Source organism: Penaeus chinensis, chromosome 9 (assembly GCF_019202785.1).
Source record: "Penaeus chinensis breed Huanghai No. 1 chromosome 9, ASM1920278v2, whole genome shotgun sequence".
Taxonomy (NCBI): Eukaryota; Metazoa; Arthropoda; class Malacostraca; order Decapoda; family Penaeidae; genus Penaeus; species Penaeus chinensis.
Genome location: NC_061827.1, coordinates 34884484 through 34899483, shown reverse-complemented (window position 1 = coordinate 34899483; position 15000 = coordinate 34884484). Strand labels below are relative to the sequence as shown.

Sequence of the window (15000 nt, the reverse complement as noted above, 5' to 3'; positions counted from 1 at the left end):
CTCTCTCGCTCAGTCTCTCTCTCTCTGTCTCTCTCTCTCTCTCTATCTATCTATCTATCTATCTATCTATCTATCTATTTATCTCTATCTCTTTCGATCTCTCTCTTACTCTCTCTCTCTATGATTCTTGTAATATAAATAAATAAATCATACTTCTTCCTCTCTTCCTACTTTATCCCCGTGCTTTGAACCAGAAGGGATAAGACCAGATCACTGCACATGTTACTTATCATGTCATGTACAAGGGTCATGCGAAGTGCTCTCGCGTTTTCACCTCGTCAGCGCGTTCGTTTCTTCGCATCTCTGTTGGTAATGGCTTCGCGCAGTCCATTGCTCTGTCTCTCTCTTTCTAGCTATATCTATCTATCTATCTGTCTATATATCTATCTACTTATCTTTCTCTCTCTCTCTCTCTCTCTCTCTCTCTCTCTCTCTCTCTCTCTCTCTCTCTCTCTCTCTCTCTCTCTCTCTCTCTCTCTCACACACTCTCTCTCTTTCTCTCTCTCTCTATATATATATATTATGTATCGATCTATCTATCTCTATCTCTCTACTCTCATTCCTTATTTCTTTCTTTCGTTTAATTATCTTTTTCTTATTTTAACTCCATATCATTCCTGATATTTCCCTCGGTGTGCCTGTGTACGTGTGTATTGATATGTACGTGTGCTTGTGTGCACAGAGCGACTCATATACGGATAAGCATGGTGCTTGTTCATGCACTCTGAGCGTGCGTGGGTGTGACTCATGGTATAACCAACATTTTCGATGGAGATCAATAAAATGTAATATATTCTCGTGTTAATATAATATATTCTCAATGTAATATATTCTCAGTTTAATCGTCTGTGGCGTTGCTTTTGAATCACAGACATCCAGGCCGGAGCTCGGCGAATTCTATAAACAGGATAATTGTTAGATCAGAGTTTAGGTTTGTTGAAGAAATAAGGAATCTATAAAGATGACAGTAACAAGAAATGTAAATACAGACACAAATACGGATTTCGCGAACGTCATGATGTTGTAGGAGAGCTTTTCAGTTCATCTCTGTATGTTGTTCTACTTGCAATTTGTTCGACATGAATTCCCCAGTTCTACGATCTTCTAAGGAGGGGATTTTCAGGACATCAATCAGAGTTGTAGTTTGGTCCAATAATGGTACGCAGTGCGATTGTCTGGTCTTTCTAACATTTTTTTTCAGTTATTGGCGAATGGCTGAGTGGCGTTGTCTATTCACAAATGGCTCGTATGAAGGTCGTCTATATGCGGGGTAGGTCGTTCTGGAATGTACCAAATGCTTTTAGGCTGGATAACTTGTAAAACCTTTTTTTTCCGCAGTAAAAGATTCACCCCATAGGCGCGAGATAAATTACCGTTACCTTAGTCACAGTTGGCTAATTTATTGGATTTTAATATTATTTCCGTGCACTCTTTAGTGTTGACTTAAATTCTGTACGACGAAGCCCATTGATTGAGGGCATCTTGTGACAACATGCTGCCTTGCCCTTGTTTGTGTGCTAGTCCACGTATTTGTAGATCTTAGCGTGTGGAGTATTATCCTCATTAACCATTCTCAGGATCTTGAGGGAAACTTGAGGGAACTTGAGGTCCATTTTACCCTCTTGAAATCCCAGGGAAATCTTTTTCTTGATTAAGTGGGTGGGATGATAAGGCCCAATGGTTTCCGCGGGTCATTGGTGACGGAGATTAACTTCAGTCACTTACTAAGCACTTTATCAATGTTTTTGCAGGCTTTTTGTCTTGTCAGGATAAGGAATTTGATCCTGTTAGTGATCTATTACTTAACCTGATGAAGGCAGACGTTCTTTTTAAGGGGAAGCAGTTGTCACCTTTATTCCAGACCGATTTATAAAATAGTTGGCATTTGAACCAGAGCCGTCACATATTCAAAGGAAAAATATTAATACTTAAGCTAAACCTTAGGACCTCAAAACACTATTCTATTAATTACAATGGGTATTACATTTATAAATATGTTGTTTACATTATGCAATAGGATGTTATATACATATATATTATACAATGCTTGTTTAACTAGATTAAACAGAACATTAATATCACAGATGACTGAAATTTCGTACTTGGCTTGATGTTCAAACGCCTGATGTCATTGATATTTCAGTAGATGTTCTTTCACTTTTGTTTTAAATGTCTTTTGGTTGAAGATATTTCTAATATTTTCTGGTAGTTGGTTCCAGATCACCAGTCCTCGGATTTGCATATTTCTTGCCCCGGTTTCTGTATTCGATCTTTTGATATATAAGGAGTTATTTTGCCTTATAAGGACACCTGTTATGTTACCTGTTGTTTGTATAGGTAATAGCTAATTTGGGTAATTTCTTTGCATTATTTTATGGATCAGAATACACGTGTCATATTTGTATTTCTGTTGTACTTTAAGCCATTTTAGTATGTTTATATGTGGTGTGATGTGGTCATTTATATACATTTCCCAATGCTACTCTTGCCGCGAAGTTCTGTAGTTTCTGTGTCTTTTGTATTTGTGTTTTGTTTGTGGAGCCCCAGATGTTTAGACAGTAATTAAGGCTACTAAGTGCTAGTGTTTGTGTAACAGCAATTCTTGTTTCTGTGAGTATTTTATTTTTTATATGATTCAAGTATATCAGTGTGCCCATTACTTTTCTGTAGATGTGATCAATGTGTGTCTCGAATGTCATGTATCTGTCTGCGTGTACCCCTAGGTTTTTTACTGTTGTGTTGGGTTTGATGTAGCAACCTTGGAAATCGATTACTATCTGTGGGTATTTTTGCTATGTTATGACAGCTGCCTACGAAAATACATTGTGTTTTTTGTGGATTTAGTTTCAGGCCATTCATATCGAAGTATTTTTTTGCTTCTGTTAGGGTCTGTTTGGTCTTTTCTATCAATTCATTTAGATTGTTTACAGAGGCAGCGTGAAGAAATTGAGAGTCGTCGGCGTACTGAACAAGCCAGTTTTTTGCAATTGATGACAAATAATTTATGAATATAGTATATAAGATGAAACACCGAACGAAACTGATTACTTTGATGATACTTTTTCATGGATTTTGACTGATTGAGTTCTCGCGGACAGGTAACTTTTGAACCCAAAATTATCAATTTCGTGATTTGTTAGTTTGTTTACAAGTAATTCATGGCTGACACTGTCAAAGGCCTTCGATAAATCACATAGAGTGAGCAAATTGATCTGATTATTGTCTATATTATAAATTTCATTTGTGACTTTTAGTAATGCCGTTTCGTATTATCACCACCATCCGATGACGGACTAGGAGCCACTTTGCCTTCCATTAAGCTAATCTCATGATTCTGCGTCTAATAGTATATCCCTTAAAAAAAAAAAAAAGATTTTCAATAGCTCCACTGTTGTCTACAGCACGTTCTCATCTATGCGATTCGCTTCCGCAAAATAATTTCCCATCAAGATCTAGCATGGAAACCCCAGGTATCTGTATCTTAACTAAGTTAAAAGGAAACTGTTCCTGTGTCGAATATTTTCTGTTACGCTTTTATCCCTAAGCTTTCCTTCACTATCTCCCAGGGACAGGATTTCAACAGTTTCTTAACCATCTTTACTATGTTCAATTACCTTGTCCTTAATATTAGGAACAATTCAGGGTGAACGAAAAAAACTATTGTAGCTATTAGTTTTTATGTTTTTTGTCTCCAAGGCTCCGGACAGGTTCTCGCGAAATGATCATTTTTCCCATAATTAAAGTGTTTAGAGTCTGATTCTACCCTCTGACGTGTCTAATCCTTCTCTTAGCTCTTGTTCAAAAATGGAACATCTGTCCATCGTATGACCTACAAATCTACAATCTACAAATCATAGTAGGTATGCCACGACCGGAGTAATAGAATTTGCTATGCGATAAGAAAACCCTATTATAAGGTGCCAATATATATACTGAGAACTAAATATCTAAATACATGAAAATAACAGACACATCTCCCAGCGAGAAAAAAAAAATCACGTGACTCGCATGTGGGCGAACGACGGTGGAAAACAAAGATTGTTATGTCTACTTGGTGCTGAACTGTGCTGACCTTGCACCCCTCGCCTCTACCGCTCTGCTTTCCTACCCTCACACAGCAACAAATATACGACACTTTATACTATAAGAATTATACTTCACTTCACTTCACTTCACTGTACGAATGAGAAAATAAATGCAAGTATTTAATGGTTAAAGCGACCCATTAGAAAATGTTGCAAAGTCAAGCGGACAAGAAAACAATATACGTATGATATACACTAAAATTAAAGATTCTACGCAGTTGCCAATATGAAACTATATGTGAATCTAGCACAACAAAAAATTAAACATGTTATTTATATGCCTTGGATAATATTACTTGCTCTGTAAGAGAATATATAAAGTTAACATATAAACTATCACTCATAAAAAAAACAGAAATCATACCAACGCTAAAATAACATGATCAAAATATATCTGAACTTGAATCTCTATATAGATATATATAAAGATACAGATATAGTTAATCATTACCGGTACCCTATACTTATAAGCAACTTATGTACCACTACTACAAAACGTACGTGTATAATTCAAAAGAAATATAGGAAACGCAGCACTTGGGCCACTTCAGCGACCACAAACGGAGAGCCCAGTGCCGTCTGAAGCCACGAGAGAAGATTAATGACTCTCCTCCGAGGCCCTACTGAATTTGAATAATACCAGGGACATTAGTAAGAAGGATTTAAGCGAGGTAAATATTTAATCATCGGAAGGATTTAGAGATTAGCTTAAATGGAAGGCATGCGTGGCTCCTATTCAGTCAGATTCACACAATTATTCCCAAATAAGTATACCATTAGTAGGTGATAAGAGAGGGCAAAGCATGGAAATCAGCTCTGCCGCCATTATCGAAATCTAGTTAACTCGAAATAAAATTATATTTCTCTTTTAAGTGTAGTCGCCACCACCACATTTCTCCTTCAGGTGAATTGAATATTTTAGGAATATTAAAAACATAATTCCTGTAATGAAGGGATTAAAGAAACTAATATCAACATTTCCTGTATTCTATTTTTTGTTTCTTTTTTTCTTTTTTTTTTGGGGGGGTATTACATGAAAGTATTAATGTTCTAATTTCAATAGCTTACATAGTTTATTTATCTTACATAGTTTCTATATTAGTCACTGGAAAGTTCTTAAAGATTTGATAAGTATAAATGACAAGCCCTGCTTACCAAATTAGTCTCGTTCGAACGAGGTCCTGCGGAAAAGTGGGAGACCGACCCGGGGTCAGCCCTCACGCTCACTGGCTGAAACATGCTCAACGTCAGCTGATCATTCATAATATGTTCTATCATCACGGTACATTTGTGTACACAAACACACACGCAAACACGCACACACGCACGCACACACGCACGCACACACGCACGCACGCACGCACACACACACACACACACACACACACACACACACACACACACACACACACACACACATATATATATGTATGTGTGTATGTATGCTCTCACACCCACACAATCACTCCCCAAAGATATAAGTCCAAATAGTATATGTAGCAATACCATTAACTACATTGTTCAGAACCCAGGTCTCGCTGGCTTAGGTCATCACTTGCAGGACTTATTCGTTGTGCACCTTTCTTTTGATGCGTGTGCTTTTATTTCTGTTTTTCATGATGTTATCTACCTTGCCGAAGGCTGTCCATCCCTGTGCAATGCGCCGCTTAAGATCTGGGAATATGTACCCCTCCCGCGCTATCTTTCTGACTAGGTAGACGTAGTTATCTACCGCTTCGATGATCTTGTTATCGACGGTTATTGTAAATTTTGTGACGTGGTCGTTGAACTTTTGTCTTTCCCAGGTGCATATTTAGACCAACTGAAGCGCTGGTGCTGTGTATACTCTCCAGTTCCTGCGGTGTCAAAGATGCTATCATATTATCATCGGCGAAGAACAGTTGGTTTTGGCGCTTACTATCGATGGTTATCCCTCCGTCTTACCACGCAATCTTGTCGATGACATTGTCTTGCAGTGGTGCATATATCGTTAAATATGACCATGCCACTCTTTGATTGTGAAAGTATGCGTGTTGTGTAAATATGTGTATGTACTGGTATGCAATATATGAGTCAATGTAATTTATAGAACGTGTACATAAACATGAATATATGAATATAATGAATTATGTATGTGTCTGTGTGTGCGAATACATATATATTTACAATAATTAAACAGCCAAAAAAAAAATATGCTCTAGCAGCTGCTCCTGCGTGGTCACAACTATCGAAAACACTCTTCTCGTTTCATGCAGACTTCCTGTACACGCCTTTCCCTTTGTGATAAACGTAGAGCAGGTTCTCCATCCGAAACTCCTCCTCGGGCGAAACGGCTCGACGACGCTCCACGAAGTACGGCGGGTAGTTCCTCGTCTGCCACTCGCGCGACGCCTGGCTCGCCGAGTCCACCAGCCACGGGGAAGGCCTCAGGAAGCGGTAACCGTCGGAGTACATCGAGCTGGAACGAGACTCCGATGTGGGCGATTGAACGTCGAAAAGGGGAACATCTGGCTACGTTATTTATAGCTCTGTTCTGGCTCATTTATCTTTGTTTAAACATGCTTTATGCTTTTATATTCTCAAGCTCTACGTCATATCCTAACGTAAGCATAACATCTCTACACTTGATATACCAGGGGAAAAGAATGGCAGAAATATCCACCATACACCAGCTTATGCATATACATATTTTGTTGTTATAGTTATACGAGCACTGTAGTATGTTTGGCCATCCAAGAGAAAAGACCAACTCACCAGTAAGGAGAGAGAGGGCAGCCTACCACATACAGAAGGCGACCCTGAAGATTATACCGCAGTACCCCACGGAACACCTCACGTGCTTCTTCGGGGTAGGCATGTAAGCACTTCAAGAGGGAAAATATCAGGGATAAACAGGTGACAAAAAGTTCTCAGATGTTTTATTTTTAATGAGCCTACTTTCGGAAAAAAGCAATATATATCGCGCCAGTCTAAGCTGTCTATCTATCTGTCTGTCTATCATCGTTGTTATTGAAGTTATTAGTATCATTATCATCAATTATTAACAAATCTATCTAATTCAAAGAAGTGTCCAAAGTTACTTGCATTTAATTCTTAAAGAAATGACAGTAGAATCTTCGTTCTTTCTTTGCTGGATATATACCATGCAACGATCTATGCAAAAACAATTTGATGAATACTTACCGCCTGCATGACGTAGAAACTCTCATACTCATCATCTCTCGTCCTGATCTCAACGAAGAGCTTAAATGGTCCAGGCTGAGGATTGGAAATCTATATCACAAATCTATATAAAAATATCAGGAGATATTTTTAGAATAATCAAAACCTGTTCGGGTATAAAATGAACTAGAGTAGAATATAACCCCACCATTTTTTTTGTAACAAATATATTATACAATATTATCTTAAAATTATTGCTGGTGTTAATGCGGTGCATGCAGTGATCTCACATCTGCATATATTTATTGTACATTTTGTATTTAATTCTACAGGCCACGATGCTAATCTCAAATCTGAAACATCTATTCACAGACCTTAATATGTGGAAACATTCTATACTGAATCATTTTGCATGCTAATCATCATCATGAGTAGCAGTATATATGTTCATATCATAAGAAAAGCAACATTGTTACTAGAATTAGTAGTGTGCTAATTCTGAAAGTTTATTATAGCTGACCGCAACACGTGAACAAACACTATATATAACCGCATTGGAATTTTCACAAATGTTTAGCAAATATAAGGCTCAAATAAAGCAGCATGTTTACGCCTTCGTGTGTATTATCATTTTGTGTCGTTATTGTCCGGACGAATTAACAATTTCATCAACACTTATTTAAATAAGGAGGCCAGAGCGTGACCTCGTTTCTCTATCTCGTGCTACATTCATCGAGAGCGTTGACAGATAGACCCCCCTACCCCACACGAGATGTTTTTGATTATATACGAGCTTATATCTAATTAATCTCTGTCGCCCCCTACCCCGTTCCTCCTTCTCACCCCACCCCTAAAATAAATTGCATTACTTTCGGGGCACTGTGTTGGTTTCGAAATGATAAACTGACTGAAGCTTTAAGTCCTCCTGCCCTTGGGATACTTCTCTCATAAACTACAATGCTATGTCTACACCATTTCTTGAAAAGTCTTAATTCTAATATCACTGTTACAAATCAATACTGTTGACATGGGATATGAAGCCGTTTGCGAGTTTATCTTTTAAAAACCCGCTACAAGAAATGTTTGTAAAGTCCAAAGTGTTCTCCCCTTTAAATTCTTTTAAAAAATCAACCACAGTAAATCTTAACCATTAGGTATTTTTTAAGACTCAAAATAGAGAAATATATCAACTCCAAGCGTACCTGTAACCTTAGTAATTTAGCAGTTCAGCTGCAGTGTGAGATATTTAAAATACGAAAACTAGAAATGTACAGATCAAGCACTTTCACCTATATCAGGGTTTCTCAGAGTGGACGATATCGACCCCAGGGGTTCGAGGGGACCATCCAAGGGGTCGATGGATAGCCAGGGGAATGGTGAATGCTTACTGGGAGTCGAAGGAGCCATTCAAGCCTCCTACTTTATATTTTAAATCTATTAAACATTGAAGACTGTCAAACACCGTTAGATCATTTTTAAATAAATCAATCCCTTAAATTCAGACACTAGGTCAAAATTTCAGTACATCTTGCAGCTATACTGTCCATTTACGATATATTCCTGTCTGCGCCCTGTGCTGAGCGGGCGAGTCTCTTGCACACAGCAGAGCCAGTAATTCAGTACACTCTCAGCTCCCGGAACTGTTGTCCGTAAAATGATTAATGTAACTTTTAAAAAATTATGTGGAGTAGACATAATGGCAGATGTTTCCTTTTCACCATGCTGTATTTAGGCTACTACTGCTACTACTCATATTGATTTAATTGTCATTGTTTTCTCTCTCTCCTTGAATTAAAAGCTAGGTGTCGATAGAAACTTTGAAATTCCATTTGGGGTCGACGTGTTTAAAAGTTTGAGAACCCCTGAGCTAGTTAGTTCTTAGTAATATCTTTATAACACTTAACAAACGCTCATTCTGCCGACTCAGTTGTAACTGAGTACCTACATCAACATGCTGGGATTAAAGTCGGGATGGAAATGAACTAGCTACCTTCTACATCATCCAGCCACATAGAAAGCATGTTCTACAGACGTGTCCCCTGCGTTCACTTGGATATGGAACCAACTTGAATTGACACCTAAAGTATATGAACATCGTCTGCCACAACCTCACCTGGTCTTCGGGGAGAATGGGTCCGTCACAGGGCGATGAGGTTAAGTTCAGGGTGGCAGCACGGAGTATCTCTCGTCGGAATAGGTCTTCGTAGCGTTCTTTGGTCAGGCTGAGGGGCCATGTATATGACTAGTATTTGTATTAGGAAACTCTATGCTCAATATGGTGTAATGTATCAAACAGAGAAAACGGATAGTAAGTATAGGAAGATGCACAGATACGACAAAGAGCGCACATTGAATTCTACACCATTATATACATACCCTATTTGTTTACATACTTATTCATTTATTTTACCCATGTTTTAAATCATAAGTACTTACTTTTCAAGGTTCCTAAGCGTCACATATGGATCCTCGTTGTAAACCATGTGATTAAAGAAGTCCTCCTGCACATAGCCCGTGACATGAGCCCCAGAAGACCCTGCGTGGATGACCCGGCTTACTTCAGGAACCAGAGTGTCCCGTCGTTTACGTGGGACTTCCTTAAAGAGCCACCAGTCCCAGTCGGCTGTCTCCTGACGGTGCGATGTGAACTCTCGTTTTGAGTATCCTTATACATATTACATCATTTTAAGTGAATGTTGTTATGTAAAGGAGGCGACTATATGGTAAAAGAAGCATTTTGCGATAAAAGCGTGATGTTTACACGAATTTCACTGATATATTCATGAGTTAAAACAAGATAAAAAAGGGAAATCAAACGGAAGAGGGCCGCTATCTTTCTCGTCTGGCAGCCGTTCTGTTTGCATGTGATACCTTCGAAAAACCTCAAAGCCAAGCTGATATACAAAAATGGCGGAAAAAGTGTGTGTGTGTTAGGGCCTTATTTATGTGCTTGGGATCATTGGATCGACGGAGAAAAATATGATGTTATTAAAGCTTTCCTATATGATATTCGTTTCAGATCTTATTTTAACAAGAAATATTAAATGGCATATTTTCCTTTACATTTACAGAAAAAAAGTAGGGTAAGGTTAATAATGAACTACTCATACAGACAAAGAAAGTTATTCGGGATGATAAAGACTTAGGAGAAAAGGAGGCAGGGAGAGAGAAAGATAAAGAGAAAAGAGCGAGATAGACAAAAGAAAAACATACCAAGAAAATAAAAAAATAAAAAAAAAACATACCAATAAAGACTAATGGGGAAAAAATCTGCTCAAATCCTTTACCCTCTAAAATGAAAAGGAGAAAGCATGGCAGTAAAGATGATAAACGATAAAAACGAACGGAGAAAATACCAAAAATCAATTACCGTCTCTTCGTATACCTTAAGACAAACCAATAAAATGAAAAAAAAAAAAAAGAGAGAGAGAGAACACCTACCAAAACACCAAAAATAAAATACCACCCCCCCCCCAAAAAAAAAAAAAAAAAAAAAAAACATACTAATAAAGACGAATATGAACAAAATCCAAAATTCTTTACCCTCTCTGGTATCCACGCTTCGTAAATCTCTTCGGCCCACAGACCAATAAAAAAAAAGGGGGGGGGGGGGGGAAACATACCGAAATACCAAAAATGATATACCAAAATACAAAAAAAAACATACCAAATAAAAACGAGTATGGGGAAAAAATAACAAAATCCTTTACCCTCTCTGGTATCCACGCCTCGTAAATCTCCTCGGCCTACAAACAGACCGATAAATTGAGAAAAAAAAAAGGAAAACACATACCAAAATACAAAAAAAAGGGAAAACACATACCAAAATACAAAAAAAAAAAAAAAAAAAAAAAAAAAAAAAAACATACCAATAAAGACGAATATGTGGAAAAAAAAACACCAAAATCCTTTACCCTCTCTGGTATCCACGCCTCGTAAATATCCTCGGCCCACTCACGCCGGACCAGCCAGCCGAACTGCGGAAAAAGCTCGACTCTCCTCAAGACAGTAGGATCGGATGCCACTTCAGGAAAGCTGTTGATAGAGAATGCATTCACGGACCCGATGGTCGGGTCTTCGTCCAGCAGCCACGCCGTCTGTTGGAAGAACCTGAATGAAGAGACGTGAGTGAAGGCGTTAGGCTGCTCTTGTTTTCCAGGTAGAGGAGTGGGGTAAAGGTGCTCTCTGAGAATTGTGTGTGTGTGTGTGTGTGTGTGTGTGTGATAGATAGATAGATAGATAGATAGACAGATATAGATATATATATATATAGATATGTTTATACATATGCATATTTACACACACACACACACACACACACACACACACACACACACACACACACACACACACACACACACACACACACATACAGCTTAGAAATGATCTCAATTCAGTTCAACGAAAACCAAGGGCGAGGCTCACGATAAGAAGTCCGGCGAGAGCAGCAAGTCATCCTCCAATATGATGGCCTTCTTTGCTTCCGGGAAGAAATTGAAGACATTGTGCGTGGAGAACCTGGAGAGGAGGAGCGGGTTTTAGAAGCCTGACGCGGGTCACTAAGGAATAAACTCAGCGTGAATATATATAAGGCAGGAGTTCTTAACCTGGGGTCTTTGGGCGGGTTTCAGGGGGTCCGTGAGGATCAAATCAAAGTTTACATTTAAATGTTTCTTGCATAAAAAGGAGTATGGGTTTTAATACTGTTTACTTTATAAAGTTCAGTAATACTTTCGTGTATTTACGGTATGTATGAGACGATCAGATCTCAATCAATAAGCTATTTCATACACATTGCATGCAGAGTTGTGTTTAAGTTAATATTTCTGGCTATATTAACTTTCTAGCTTCTATTACATTCTTAAAGGTGTCCGTGCTCTTATAAAAGGCTAAGAACCACTGGTATAAGGTATCGAGTATTAGGATTTACCGGAAGTGCATGTTAAGGAGAGTGGCCGATCCCTTCTCGCCTTGAGGTCTGTGCAACAAGACGTCTAATCTGAGAAGGTGGGAGAATATAACGATAATATTACGTAGTTGCGTATCAGTCATGCTCTTATTTTGTAAGTTTTAGACATAGTAGAGCAGTTTTAATCTTTCTCAGTTTTATTTGTCACTGATATTTACTTGAAGAGTTTGGTGAGATGGATGATTTCTCTCTGGTATCCGTCCACGAGAACCAGTATGGGTGTCTGCGCGGCTCCGGGAGTTTCCAGTATATTCAGGAGCTGCCTGGCGAAGAAATTTATTTTGTTATTCATCCTTTTCATTATTCAAGTCAGCAGGAACGTGAATTCTTCGATGACATTGCAGATATTTTGGAAAGGTGAGGTACTTCCCTTTGCGTGTAATTATATTGGTAAGAATTGTTTGCACGAGTACCTACCTGTAGAAGTTAAAGGGTTTGACGGCCGTTAACATCGCCAGCGGAATGACCTCACGGATTTCTATCTTTTCCTGTAAATGCAAAGTTTAAGAGATCTTTGGCAATCGCTAAATTTTATTGTAGACTGTGCTTATGAATGTGAAGGAAAGTTTTGCATTCCCAAGTAACCTTTAAGAAAAAAAATGAAGCTGAAGAAGCAGTAGAAGCATAAGAAAGTATCACCTAAGCACCGACGCTTCTTAAAGTAAATACTTCACTGCTGTATGTATTAGAGCACATTCTTACAGCGGAGTGCCTGAAGGCGGAGGTGAGCGGGCCTTGGCATTTGCAAAGGCGAACGTAGCCGTCGTAGCGCTCACAGAACGCCTTCTGATCCTTCAGGCTTTCGTCCTGGTGCCAGTCACACTGCGTAGCTGAAATCGTACATACAGTATCACGTGTACCTTCAATTTATTCACCATATTACCATTCATATGGTCCGGTCCACCGCATACCTGAGAATTTAGGGACGAAGACGTCAACGTCGACGAAGGCAGAAGCGTCCATCTTCTCCAGCAATCGAATAGATACGCTCTCTCCCCACACCCTTCCCAGTGGCTTCTGCAAGATGATAACATTGCCTCTTAACAACAGGTGAATCAGACTACCCATGGAAACAGATCAATGTACAATATATCTTTGAATAATATAAGTATTCAAAATAAAACTTGATCTCGTTCCTGACTCACCGCTGGAACAGTTACGTTCGGTTTAAGCACAGGATAGTGGTAGCGTGGAGGCGTTTGAGCGCGGACGGGCGTGTGAGCCACCATGACCCAGGCTTCGTGTCGGGCGAGATAGCGGATCCTGGAGGCGCCCATCTCCTCCAGGCGGGCCACGGCGTCGGGGCCCAGGAACATGACCGCATCGGGCTGGAAGGACACGGCGGGGCTGAGACTCAGAGGGAGTTACTGGTGCGAAAGGACATCACTATTAAAAGAAAACGAAATAGAGGAAATAAATAACAAGCCATATAGAGAGATAAGAGGACAGCTTACCACCGCCGCCACAATGAGGATGTTCCCCGGCATGAGGGACTCGAGGCACGCCGCCAGGTTCCTGTCCTCAGCGGGCTGGTGCGTCAGGAACTGCCTGGCGAGCATCACGTGGCCGCGGGAAGGGTGCAGTACCACCACGTGCATGCCGGAGTGGGTCCTTACAGCTGAACCGACTATCCCGACTTTCTCATAAACCTGTTGCAGAGTTTCACATAAAATCACATGCGTACGATAAATATGTTATGATAAATGGATTAATAGATAAATATACTGTGTAAATAATACTAAATAAATATTATGTTAATACTAATTAAACACTGATATGTTAATAATACTAAATAAATACTAATATGATGGATAAATACACTTGTATAAACATATTGATATGTTGAAAAAAGGAAGTAAATATAATATAATGAATAGATATATGTAAATAACACTAAATAAATACGAATATGATGAGAAAACATACTCATATAATAAACAGATAAATAGACAGATAGATAAATGCACAGAAAATAATTACAAGCCCATTAAAAAATACATAATATCTATTAACCATGCGTATATACATATACAATTAAAAATATACATATAGATACATCAAACAAGAAGGAAACAAAGAACAAACCAAACCAAATGATGCAACAAGTAGTCTAAAATCAGAGCAATGAAGAGCAACAACGTAAAAGACTGCAACTTAACTACCAACTTACCAATTGGTCGTCCAGGTAAATGCCAATTCGCCGTTTGTTCACAATCATTTGTATCTTGTATGTTTCCTCCTGCATAGCTAAGAAGAGAGGGAATAATTAGATAAAATGTTTATATATAGATATAAAAAAAAACACAACATCGGTGTTTTGTTAGTGTAATGGAAGATAAAATAGAAATTGTCATGACGGTCGATAACAATTCGGAAAGGGTTGTAATTGTAGTGAAATTATGATGATGATTATGATATTAATAATGGTGAGATATATTAATATTAGCATTAATATTATCATTGTCATTATCATTATCATCATCATTATTATTAGTAGTAGTAGTAGTAGTAGTTATCATAATATTATCAATGGTAATACTACTACTACTAATAATAATAATAACAATAATAATAGTAATAATAATAATAATGACAATAATAATAACAACAACAATAAAAACCATCATCCTCATTATCATAATAATTATAATGATAAAGATAATAATAACAACAACAATAATGCTAATGGTAACTGTAATAAAAGGAAGGTCTTGTTATAAAGATTATTATTATAAACAGTAATGCTTACTTCAATAATAAAAAAGGATGATATTCATGATAATA

The 15000-nt window shown here is 38.2% G+C and overlaps 2 protein-coding genes across 2 annotated transcripts in view; both read right to left on the bottom strand.

The window, feature by feature from the left end:
• Positions 1 to 5603: 5603 nt before the first annotated feature.
• LOC125028754 (protein O-linked-mannose beta-1,2-N-acetylglucosaminyltransferase 1-like) lies at positions 5604 to 13044 on the bottom strand. The gene is made up of 12 exons (XM_047618236.1): positions 12919 to 13044; positions 12634 to 12704; positions 12375 to 12479; positions 12178 to 12246; positions 11673 to 11765; positions 11162 to 11357; positions 10958 to 10993; positions 9684 to 9877; positions 9361 to 9469; positions 7269 to 7343; positions 6840 to 6949; positions 5604 to 6543 (listed from the first exon to the last, which is right to left on the bottom strand). The coding sequence occupies exons 2-12, from the start codon at positions 12666 to 12668 to the stop codon at positions 6333 to 6335; spliced, it is 1233 nt and encodes a 410-aa protein (XP_047474192.1). The 5' UTR covers positions 12669 to 12704; positions 12919 to 13044; the 3' UTR covers positions 5604 to 6332.
• LOC125029198 (protein O-linked-mannose beta-1,2-N-acetylglucosaminyltransferase 1-like) overlaps positions 12983 to 15000 on the bottom strand; it is a 5123-nt gene continuing 3105 nt past the window's right edge. Inside the window, exons 3-6 of the mRNA XM_047619059.1 lie at positions 14387 to 14463; positions 13671 to 13865; positions 13362 to 13544; positions 12983 to 13233 (exon numbers count right to left, since the gene is read on the bottom strand). Of these exons, the coding sequence (XP_047475015.1) occupies positions 13096 to 13233; positions 13362 to 13544; positions 13671 to 13865; positions 14387 to 14463 (593 nt within the window). The 3' untranslated portion in view covers positions 12983 to 13095. The remainder of the gene's footprint in view (positions 13234 to 13361; positions 13545 to 13670; positions 13866 to 14386; positions 14464 to 15000) is intronic.

Coding starts and splice junctions, on each gene's coding strand:
- LOC125028754 (XM_047618236.1), bottom strand. CDS start 12,668: ATGTTAACGGCCGTCAAACCCTTTAACTTCTACAG. Junction 9,878..10,957: donor AGGCGTGGATACCAGAGAGG/GTAAAGGATTTT, acceptor TCGCACCGTCAG/GAGACAGCCGACTGGGACTG. Junction 9,470..9,683: donor ACGCTTAGGAACCTTGAAAA/GTAAGTACTTAT, acceptor ATGGCCCCTCAG/CCTGACCAAAGAACGCTACG.